The sequence below is a fragment of the Aethina tumida genome, chromosome 4, assembly GCF_024364675.1.
Source record: "Aethina tumida isolate Nest 87 chromosome 4, icAetTumi1.1, whole genome shotgun sequence".
NCBI classification, from domain to species: Eukaryota; Metazoa; Arthropoda; class Insecta; order Coleoptera; family Nitidulidae; genus Aethina; species Aethina tumida.
In genome coordinates, this window is record NC_065438.1 from 435,563 (window position 1) to 447,172 (window position 11,610).

The 11,610-nt window shown below is 36.7% G+C and overlaps 2 protein-coding genes across 3 annotated transcripts; one reads left to right on the plus strand and one right to left on the minus strand.

Annotated features, from left to right (window-relative positions):
* The first annotated feature begins 32 nt into the window (after positions 1 to 32).
* On the plus strand, positions 33 to 2,189 carry LOC109607199 (protein ITPRID2). 2 transcript variants are annotated; one of them, XM_020023719.2, is made up of 5 exons: positions 33 to 168; positions 236 to 305; positions 625 to 914; positions 968 to 1,035; positions 1,223 to 2,189. In XM_020023719.2, exons 2-5 carry the CDS (start codon positions 293 to 295, stop codon positions 1,269 to 1,271), a joined length of 420 nt encoding a protein of 139 aa, XP_019879278.1. In that variant the 5' UTR covers positions 33 to 168; positions 236 to 292; the 3' UTR covers positions 1,272 to 2,189. The 2 variants fall into 2 exon arrangements, with proteins under 2 accessions (XP_019879278.1, XP_019879277.1); XM_020023718.2 differs by having other exon boundaries at positions 42 to 168; positions 221 to 305.
* A 180-nt stretch (positions 2,190 to 2,369) lies between these two features.
* LOC109607198 (maternal protein tudor) lies at positions 2,370 to 10,408 on the minus strand. The gene is made up of 14 exons (XM_049965920.1): positions 9,392 to 10,408; positions 7,717 to 8,687; positions 7,524 to 7,658; positions 7,288 to 7,356; positions 7,004 to 7,231; positions 6,860 to 6,931; positions 6,529 to 6,805; positions 6,106 to 6,470; positions 5,740 to 6,045; positions 5,245 to 5,683; positions 4,893 to 5,192; positions 4,458 to 4,714; positions 3,509 to 4,395; positions 2,370 to 3,198 (listed from the first exon to the last, which is right to left on the minus strand). The coding sequence occupies exons 1-14, from the start codon at positions 10,319 to 10,321 to the stop codon at positions 2,552 to 2,554; spliced, it is 5,883 nt and encodes a 1,960-aa protein (XP_049821877.1). The 5' UTR covers positions 10,322 to 10,408; the 3' UTR covers positions 2,370 to 2,551.
* Between the last annotated feature and the right edge of the window lie 1,202 nt (positions 10,409 to 11,610).

Below are 11,610 nucleotides of genomic sequence, written 5' to 3' on the forward strand. Positions count from 1 at the left end.
TTTCACCTGCGAAACGTCATGTTGTTTTTCAGTGCTACCAAGCTGAAGCACATAAACTTGGAAATCCCTATTTTGAATTTATAGACGTCAATTGATAAATCAATTCATCGAAATTATGCCATTTACTTTATAACACAAAAGCTGAAACATGCATTTCGTCACACTCAAGTGAGTAATAATCGTGTTAAGTCAACAGTCCTGGTTTAATTATTGATATCAGTGTCGCTCGTTTCAGTTGGTGCATCGACGAACAAGCGAAAACAACTTGTTGATTCCAATTGGTACAATATTAATGGATCGCCAATGTAAGTTAAACAGAAATTTGTTTTAATTAAATGTATTGATTTGTTGTCGCTGATTTGTTGTATCATCCAATTTCGCTGCGGTATAAATTTGTGTGATTGGGCCATCTGTAAGATTTCTTTCACAATGATTTATGTTTTATTGTAGATCTGGATACATTAACACAGTTTAGATCGTCATGAAAACTTGTATACATCATCATCTTATAAACATTTATAAATGATCTAATTTAAACACCACTTGTAATCTGTTCCTGGCAACTATTCAATACATAATCCAAAGTCTTCAAGCTTAACCTAATGAACAACGTGAAATCTTCAGCGACAATTCAACAGTGGATTGACACATTGCCAGCTTCAAGTAGTGCTGCTCAAGAACCCACAACAACGCCGGCACATAACAAAACACCAGTGCATCAACACTCTCGGAAGTTGTTGAGAGATATTTCTTTGCAATCAGATGATGCAAGCAGTCACTGTTCAAGTGTGGAGTCTGTTTTAGAATTAAGGAAACCCGACCCTGAAGCAGTGCTTCTGGGACTTGGATTCGGGCCTAGCAAAAACACTAATATTGCCTCAAGGATTCCCCAAAGGTTTCTACAGCCATCTAAAGTAAGTAATTCAGTTTTACAGTATTTGATATTAAAATTTATTGTAAATTACAGTTGCTAACTCAACTGGATATTAATAAGTTCTTAGAACAATATGGAAATTCTAAATATAATTCAACTAGGTAAGACTAAGAATGTGTGAGTATGCCTACCTCCCTCTCAATGAAATTCTCTCTAAACTATTGTCCTTTTTATCTTGCGCATCTTTCTGCACAATAGGGTTACTAGCACTAAAAATTTCTGTTTCGACACTATTAACCAGTTAGAAAACGTATTGGGCAACACTAAATTCTTGTTTGTTTCTTTTAGGGAAATACCAGAAAGATATAGCAATTCTAATCAGAAATATGCACCCTGATGTCCACCTATTACCTCCAAACTATCCTCTATTTTTGTTATGTTGATTGTTGTGTATGCGATTCGCATAAATGTTGTGTGTTTTAGTTCGCCTCCCCCTTCACCGGCGAGGACTCAATCGAAAGCATTGTAAATAGCTTTAAGGAACTCAATTAATACAGCTTTAATGTAATTTTAGTCACTGTGATAGATTAGACACATTTTAAACCGAATATGAAACATTTAAACTTAACTTCACTTATACAATATATTAAAAGCAAACTTTATTTCATCGTATTAAACTATTTACCTAATTAAAACAATTAAGCGTATTTTTTGTAAAATATTTTATTAATATCTTTTGTTATCCTAGATTGAAATTGCCATGAAATTAACATCAAACTTTATAGACTGACAATTAACTAATATTAGTTGTAATAATTATTTTAAATGAGATTCTTAGTTATATATTGTACTATTATATTCACGTTAATTAATTATTCCATGTCGAAAACTTTTAAATGTACTTTGTAATAGCAGTAACTTTTCCTAAATCTATACTGTGCTGTGTCTTCTTCCTGCACACTGACCAAACATTCCTCTTACTTGGTTAATGTGTATTATTTATAATCAAAACATCTATTTAATATATATTTTACATCTTTTTCTGATAAATTTATAAACTTGTATTAATATATTTTCAAAAAATTAATGTCTAGATATTAATAATGCAAAATTTGTGTGTATATTCTACCTGTAGTTTTGATGTATCTATTTATGAATATACATAAAATTTATATAACAAGCTTAAAACACTTCAATTTTTACTAGGAGGGTTGTAATTAAGTCTTGAAATGTAATATTTTCCATCCATTGTTTTACAATCAAAATATTCCATGTTTATGTTGGACCAAATTTTATAAATAAATCTTATTTTGTAGTCGTGTGCTTTATTTGTAATTTCGAATTCCACAGATTTATTATTATTAAGTTATTTTTGTTCTAGCATTTCAATAATTTTGTATCGTCGTAAAATCAAAATTAATTAAGTACACAATTATTCAATTTAATAAACTAATTAATTTTGATGAAGGTAATAAAATACTGTTTTATTAAAGAAATATATATTTGTATTAAAACAAAAGGTTTAACATCAGCAAACATTTAAAACAATAATATCCTTGCAATAAATTATAACAACTTAATGAAAATTATGTATTAACACAGTTAAAATATTCTTGCCCTAACGAGTATTTTACTGTTAGTTCACTGATAATAAAAAATTAACACATATTCAAACTTCTATTCAGTTTTACAACCAACATCGACAGCTTCGTCAATGATTTTATCCAACAATACCTTTACTTCACTCTTTGGCGAATTATTAATTTTTTCAGTTGATTCGCTTGAGTAGACGGATGTTTTAGATTTATCGGTTTCAGACGAACTTACTGGTTCTAAATTTTGTTTGTTTTCAGTTTTATCACAGTCTGGATTTTCTTCCTTTTTAGGAATACTTGTAGAGGTAACTTCAGACACTCTGGCAGTCACGTCGTTAACTAATTTCTGAGATATTTCACTAGCGACCGATTCAGAAGTTATCACGTCTTCCGTTTTTATCTTGGGCAATTCAGGAGGGTTGGATATTTCACAGTTAAGTTTTGGAATAGTTGTTTTATCCTCAGACAATTTACAATTGAAGTCTGAGCTGATTGTTACATCTGATTTGGCATCTTCTTTGTCCTGAGGTTCTAGGTTGTGTTCTTGTTTTAACACTGTTTCTACTGGTTTTACATCAATTGTTTCTTTAGGTAATTGCGAATGAGAGTCTTGTTCTACTGATTTTTCAGGCTCGTTTTGGAAAATTTTTGCCAAAGAGACGATATCTTTTCCGTTTAGGAAAAGACGCACAGTGTTTTGCGGAAGAAATTGAATTTGTAGAGGTTCTCCTGAAAACAAAATAAATATTAATACCAACACTAAGCTAAGAAATTTACTAATCTTAAACAAAAGCAAAAAATTTAACTGAATAATGTTAGCACTTTTTATTAGGGATATAAAAAAAGGCGCGAAATTTCAACATAAATTTATTGTTGTAGTTGCGAATTAAATGTCGTGGTAAAGTTAACAAAAATCATAAGAAATACTGTATAAATATAAATATAATTTTGTCTTTGTTTTAATAATTAACTAAATAGAACCCAGAGAACAAAAGTACGTCTAAAAAATATCACATTAAACTTTACTGGCTTAATTTACCTTTGGAGCAAACAGTTTTGAAATACTCCTCACTTTCCTCACTCCATGAGACTTCTGAAGGATTCTTAATCTTAAACTTTTCTAATAATAATACACCATTCTTTTCAATCTGGAATTCGGAAGTAGAATTATAATTCCTGATGATCCCCTCTTCTGTAGTTGGCACCAAACAATTTAAAACATTCTCGCCGTTCACGAATAAATCTACCACAGAAGTTTCTCCCGTGGTGATTTTCTGAACCGTGAATATCGTCTGTCCATCAGCCGCAACTTCTGAGAACGCTTCGACGGCAGCTTGAGACCATTCAGTCACATTGTCGGGTTTTTTCAGGCTGCACTTTTGAGCCAGAGGCGCCGTTAACACCAGCTCCTCCGGTATCTGTCTGAGGTTCGTGCTTATGCTGGAGTTTCCATAGTCCAGGAACAGTAGCTCGATGCCGGCAACCGTGTTGGACAAAATCCTCGCCCTATACCACATACCGTCCTCGTACTGCGCCACGCACAAATTCCCCGGAGTCACATCCTCCAGCTCCGCAAAGTTTTCAGCGTCGGACAATTGTTCTGCAATCCATTCCAACTCGTCGGCACAGTTCTCCAACTGGATCCAAAATTCGGACGGTGAGTTAACGTGACTGACGAAACAGGTGGATTTACTATCCGGCACACAGTCTTTGGAAATGGTGGCTAGATTTTCCCGCACCAAGGTGTCGGTGACTTTCACACCTTCGACGTACAGTTCGATATAGTTGTTTTTTTCATCCTGGTCCAGAAACTCGGCAGTGATCTCGCTATCTACGAGCTCAGCAAATCGATCGTGGGACGCAGTGCTCCACTCGCCTTCCACAGGTTTAATTTTCAGGCTGCACCTGGTGGCGTACACCTCCAACCTGTCGGGTAAAATGAGCGAATATTGTTAGATATTACAAACTAATTCAGTGTTAATACTAACGTGAGAAGATTCTGAGGTAGAGTCTTGATTTGAGTGGTGCTATTATCAATAACGTCCGTGTTACCGAAATCTATGAAACGCACGGTTGTTATGTCGTCATCTGCGTCCAGAACTTGGGCACGATACCATTGTTGGTCCACTGAGTACGGAGCTGCGCACAAAACTCCAGCTGTGGGATTCTCTAGAATGGGCATTTCTGAAACTGTTGCCTGAATCTTCGCCTGGAGCTCATCAATGGAGTTTAAGGAATCCTTCCACTAAAATTATACAAAATACAGATAATGTTCATAATGAGGTGAATTATTTACGGTTTTGTTCATAACTCTGGTCACATTATTCTTCATTAATAAACTGTTTAGTCAATCACCTAAATGTGCTGAAGCTCAATTGATTCTAACTAATATAAATATGCACAGATGTTACATAAAAATGTACCTGAATATAAAAATCATTAGGGCTGTCGATATGACTAACCACTACCGAAATTCCAATTGAATATGAGGTTGGCAAGTTTTCTTGGGCAGATGCAACTTGCTCTGGAATGCTGGAACTTTGTCCTGTGGCCGATGAAATTCCGGACTCGTCCACAGTTGCAGTATCGGCTGCCTCAACTGCAACCTCGGTCTGAGTAGGTTGTTGTAACTGCACTTCACCTTCCCATCCTTCTTCGCCTAATGATATTGTCGCTACTACGTCTCTCTCGATGAACTGTTCAGTGGGAATCGTAACTTTCACCTAACAAGCGTATACATTAGTAAATTATAAAGTGGTTAATTGTGGAAATTACTTCAAAACATAACATTGAGTACGCCTGGAACTGTGGAGCCAAGCTCCTTAAAGCAGTAAACTGGACACTTTCGCTGTTACCATAATCGATGTATATGACCTCCGCCTTCTCGTCATCAAAACTACGCACTTTTCCTCTGTACCAATTGGTGTCCTCACTTAAAACAGCATAAACGTACTCCTCTTCTGGAATAATGGGAGATTCTTGCGTTTTTCCATCGTAAAATTGGAACATCTCTTCTAACAAATAGTTGACTCCTTGCATGTACTCAATTGGTTGGATAAAAACGGATGATTCAGTCACATGAGGTACGTAACCGTAAACGGTGGTATACAGAATTAAAAGGGGACAAATTGATTCAACAGTATCGTACGCTCCTTCATCCGGACTCACAATTGGGAGTTTGTTGCCTTCTACATCATAGAAAGTTACCTCCAATCTAAAAACATCTATACTTAGAGTAACTTTTTCCAAGGAATCAACAATGATACTTACACAGACTCGCACACATTATCCACGTATATTATGACAGGTTGCTCCAGATATTCCTTGAGTTTGTCCTCGCGTGTCTCAGACGCCACATCCAAATTGTGCGCCTTGCAGCTCAGCGCCACACCAGAGTACAAGGCCACAATTATGTCAGCCAAGTTGTTCACACTCTTGAGTATGACTTTGAACTGCTGGCCGACCAAAATCGAGAAATCGATCGTCTGGACCATCATGGCGAGATGAACAGCTAAATTGTTTTCGGCCAGCTTATGAGCAATGTTTATGCCTGAGTGCAAGAGGTTCACCTGAGTCCTTAAATTAAATTAAGAAAAGTGTACTTTAATATACACATTGTTTTAATCTAATACTCACTTTCCATTGTTAGTTGAGACAAATTTGCAATCGAATTCCTCCTTATCGAAGAACGCTGCGTACATTTCTGGACTTTGCCACTGCCCTTCGAAGGGTTGAACGTCAGCGAGTTCACAGCATATCGCCTGCGCAGGCAATTCCATAAATTTCTTTTCGATCGGCCACACTTTCTTGACCACCGAAACGTTCCCAAAGTCCACGTAGTAGACCTTGTATTCGTTGCCCAACACTTCTAAAACTTGTGCCCTGTATAAGACGTTGTCTTCGGGGAAGAGCCCGACGACCGGAGCACCACGTTTGGCTTTGTCCGGTTTACGTCCTTTGTATGCTTGTTGAATGTCTTCCATGAGTTTCTTGAACACGTCCTAAGAAAAGCTTAACATGTAGACTTCAACAGAACAATTTTATAAACAGTTAAGGCACCTGGTGTTCTTTCTTCTGGCAGTAAAAGTGGCCGGGGCTGTGGAACCAACTGATGTGCACCTTGGCTTCCGTCCCCATGCAATTATACGTCTTAAACCGTGCGTCGGAAGGAGCAGCGTCGATGCTCACTGCACTCACGTCCCACGAGTCGTTTCCGAAGGATAGATTCTTGGGTTGTTGGTCGCCACGTTTTGTGAATCGGTCGTTCCTGGAACTAGTACGCGGGCCCTTGTGGAGGCTTTTTTCAGATCCGCTTGAGCTCATCTCACTTCCTTCTCTGCGTATTGGAGGTTGTTAATTTTTTTTTGATACAATTAAAATAGAAACAAACCTAGCAAAATCACGCTTCTTGAAGTTGCCTTTTTGTGGGGAAATGGAGGTTCCATCATCCTTTCCCTTTGGACTAGAAATGATTAATGTATTATCCCTTTAATCCATGTTGAAGCCTACAAGAAAACAATTGATAAAGTAGTACCTGTTGCGATTTTTAAAATTGTCCCTATTGTCCTTCCTAAAACCGTCTCCTTTACTTTTGTCCCAGTTATTGTTCGCAGCAGCCGATTTAGGGTGGTTCCAACCAACTACGTCGCCGCCTTCCATTGACGAAGAAGCTCGATTGTCAGTACGATTGTTCTTTCGTTCGAAGCCACGGTTTCCACGGTTATCAGTCCTGTTCTGGTTATCGTATCTGTTTTCGTTTCGACTAATACAGAAAAACAATTTAAGTAATTAAAAAATAAAACAACAATTCGGTCTTACTTGTTAAATCCTTTGTTGGTTTGGCGCCAGGAAGCTTGGTCGCCACCATCGTTCGCATATTTGTCGTTTCTACAAGAATAAAAAATTAATTAGCAATATTCCCCTCTCACTTTTAGGAATTTTTATTTTTTGATTATAGAATAAAATTATATACCTTCTCCAACTCCTTTTGAACAAGCTTATAAGACATAAAAGTAAAGTTTAAAACATAGACAAGTGGAAACTTGAGAAATTACCGTGTATTTTGGTCATCTTGCCTCCACGGTTTGTCCGGACTTCGTTCAATATTCCGGTCATTCCATTGCCTGTCGTTATTCTTGTCGTTCCATGGTTTCTCGCCGCCTCGTTCGTTATTCCACGGCCTATTTTCGCTGTAACACAAACCAGAACATAAATTAATGTCCAGACGCCTACCATGTAACCAATTACCGTCCCGGTTTGCGGTCCTTGAAGTCTCTGTTATATCCGCCATCCTGCTTCAACGATTTTCTGTGCTCGATGCGATTGTTGGCTTGAACAAGCATGGGACTGACTTGTGACGTCGCCGAAGCTATTTTGTCCAACAGCAGGGAAGCCACGTTGTAATTAGAGCTGTCGATCAGTTCAACCAAAGCTTTCGTTCCTATCATTTCCACAACTTTCATGGTGAATTGTTGTTCGAGAATCAATTGCTCCAGCAGATTATCCCTTGCAGTGTCCACTTCCATGTTTTGGTAACCATTCAGACAGCATTCAATGGCCTGTGGCCTGAGCACCGTCAACTGTTCACCCTCCACCAGTTTCAAAACTGTGTTAGGTACAATTTCCTCGTTGCCATAGTCGATGTAACGAACCTTAACGTTTCCGCCTTCCAAAATTTCGACAATTTGACTGCGATACCACTTTTGATCGTCCTCATATAGTGCACAACAAGGCAAACCCACAGTTAAACTCGCAGGATCCATGGGCTCATTGCTCCGACACGAATCTTGTAAGTCCACCATGAGTTTTTCCAATTCGGCTTCTTTGCTGCAGAGCTGCACGTAAAATCGGTTACAGCTATACACATAGCTGACCTTTACGGTCTGGCTGAAACCTCTATTCAGCGACATGGGATCGGGATAGGCGTTTCTGGCGGCCCTATTCACCACATCCAAAGCACTGGTTTCAGTCTGAGGGTCGTAGAGCTCGCATTTTGGCACGGCTAGTTTCGTGCGTCCGGACAGAACGGTCATATGTAATAAGCGGTCATCTACGAACTTTTTGAAGGCGCACTGCATTTCTAGGGTCACCGTGGACTTTTCGACGCCCGCTAATGAGAAGCGAATGGCCATTACTTTTGGGAGGACGTACTTGAACGGAATCTGATACAGTGACGTTAGAGGTACTATTTCGTAGTTACCAAAGTCGACGTAGAATACCTAAGTGAAAAATAGGTAAATGTATACTCCGTTAATTAAAACAAATTAATAAAAGATAAAGACAGATATATTGAAAAAAAAATAATAAAATCCGATTGACAACAAAGTGAATGAATAACAAAAAAAAATCAGAATATAATGGAACATCCATTTATTAAAATTTATTCTATTAAAAGACGCCAAGAAGATGCGGAGGCGTTCATATATATGGATATAAGATCAACAGAAATATGTGATGATTTAACACACATTATTAATTAACAAATATTTGCATGTTATTTTTACACATATACCACTATCTTCTAGATAGGGAATCACCTTCAACCTATACTTGTATGAATAATACATATGACATCTCTTGAGTCATATAAGACAGTTACACATACTAAAGTTATTCTTTCTTTCAGTTACAACAATTGACAAATTTTTGTAGAAAACTTAAAATTACTGCTGAGTTGTCTATACAAAATAACGTCACTAATAAAAATAGAATGATAAACAATTGATTATAAAGTCTTTGCTTTATTCTTGTCTTATTGGATTCCAAAAATCAAACTGATATAATATGTCAAATAAATTGATATTAAATTTCTGGATCTACATGTTAAATTTTTAAAAGAAACTATTTTAAGTGCATTCATCCACATACACACTTATATTTTTAGATAATTAGATGTAGTTGGATTACATAATTTGTTTCTTACCTTGAATTGGTTATCCACTTCATTAGTGACAACAGCCCTGCAAATATTCCCATCATCCTCACATCTGGCCAAGCATATTGTGCCTGGTATTGGCACATCATCCAGCATTTTCAAATTAATTGAATTTACCTCCTTCATTAGCTTTCCTAAATTGTCCAGACTAGACTCTAGCTGTATGGAAAAATGACATGGTCCATCATTTACATAAGAAACAAAAACTGGATACTGTTTTCCTGTTTCCAGTGTAACTGCCTTGTAGGTATTTAACTCTGCAGATGTTGCAATTGGTGTTGGTATAGTTTGTTGTGGCATCATTACCGGCGTTTTAAGGTTCAGACTAATGAGTACGGCTTGTTGTACTTGTATTGGGATGTGTTGTATGAAGCCACTCAAAAGTTGAGCCAAATTGGTACCATTATGAGTGAGAGCTATTAATTGATACTGTCCAGCTGGCGCCACATAAGTTGAGAGCAATTCGTGGTACTTCAGTTCTTTGGACAGGTGTTCTATAGTTGTTGGATTCCAATCACGACCTCCGGGTGCATGGGCCTCTGCAAAGATGAAAGGATGAGCCAGTGGTGGAATGGATGCGAAATGCGGAGGAAACAGTTGTGTGTGTCGCAAATCGTTGAAGGCAACAAATTCTCTGTTACCGTAGTCCAGGAACATAACCTCTACGAAGCCTGAGGGCAACACGTTCAAAATTCTCGCTCTATAATAGGTGTCATCTTTATATTTGGCGCAGGCTAGCTGACCCGGTGCAAGGGACTCCAACGCAACATTACATAAACCTTCTTTGAACTGTGGAATCGCGGATCTCATCAAACTCTCTATCAGACCCACAGTGTTTTTGTCAGTTTGGCCCCATATTTTTAAGAAAGGACCCTCGGGTTCAATGTGTGTTACGAATAGGGGCTTTGAAACATTCATTTTCGCGGACTATGCACGTTAAACGACATTAACAAAATCTAATAAACACGCAAACCGGCATTGACTTATTTTTTTTTTAAATAGAAGAACTGTCACCTTATAGACCCCCTGGCGGTGTGAGCTCTTAAAAGTCCGCCAAATTCAAATAGATAAATGAGTTAATAATGTATCATTATTAGTTTCAGGAAATTTATCTACTTACTCTTAACTCATTTGTCTTATCGAAAAGGACGTAGAACTGTTTGTTGGTGCCTGTCAGTCTGTTCAGATTTTTAAGGTAACTAAATATTTTTCTTTTAATAACTTCATAAATGCAAAGAAATCTAAATAAAAAATACTTTTGAGCGCACTAAGACTACATTTATTAATATACTTATAATGTATATCAGATCAAATTTTAGATAATAACCAGATTTTTTTTTGAATACGTTGCAAATTTTGAAATATGATTCACGGTGTTAATATTCTTGTTGAACAAATAAAAATAAATTTGATGAAAATCAAAATTTGTCCTTAGTAGCTATTCTGTTAAAAACATACTATTCAGATAATTTAATTTAATACAACACCTACAAAATTAATATGCACACACTATTAAAAACACTAAAAACTAAACTATTTAGATATTATTTGAACTTGTTGCTAACGCAACAGAATACAAAAACAATAGCGCGAAATTTAAAAATCGGGTCATTGTACTGGTGACTGAATGGTAACGTGAAATTGCCTGACACCATTCCTCACATTCTTCGATATAAAACGTGAAATGCGTTACAATTTTGATGGAAATATTTGTTAGCCATTAAGTTAGAATAATAAATAAATAATTTAAATTTAATTAAAATTAATATGCGCTTAACTGGTACCAGCATATTTGATACATTGCATCATTTAGATAAAATCAAAGGGAAATCATTGAATAAATTAGCATATAAATCATATAAATGAACATGACTAACACATAATTCAGTAATTTTCACTGTCACTTGTTTACTTACCTTAAAGTTTTCACATAATTATCACAAGTAAACTGAACAACCAGACGTTCATGGCTGGAGAATGGCGATCGGTTGGAATTCCGGAGATTTTGTAACAGTTCTTTCTGACGGATGCGTGTTATGTATTGTAGATGAACTTGAACCTAATTATTGGGTACTTAAAGCGCGATGCGCGACCGTAAATCGTTGGGAGTGGAGCGTGTTTATGTCATCGGTTTTCCGGTTTTAATTTTAGTGGGCCAATAATTTATTAATTTTTACGGGGATAATACACGTCATAGTCTAAACAAA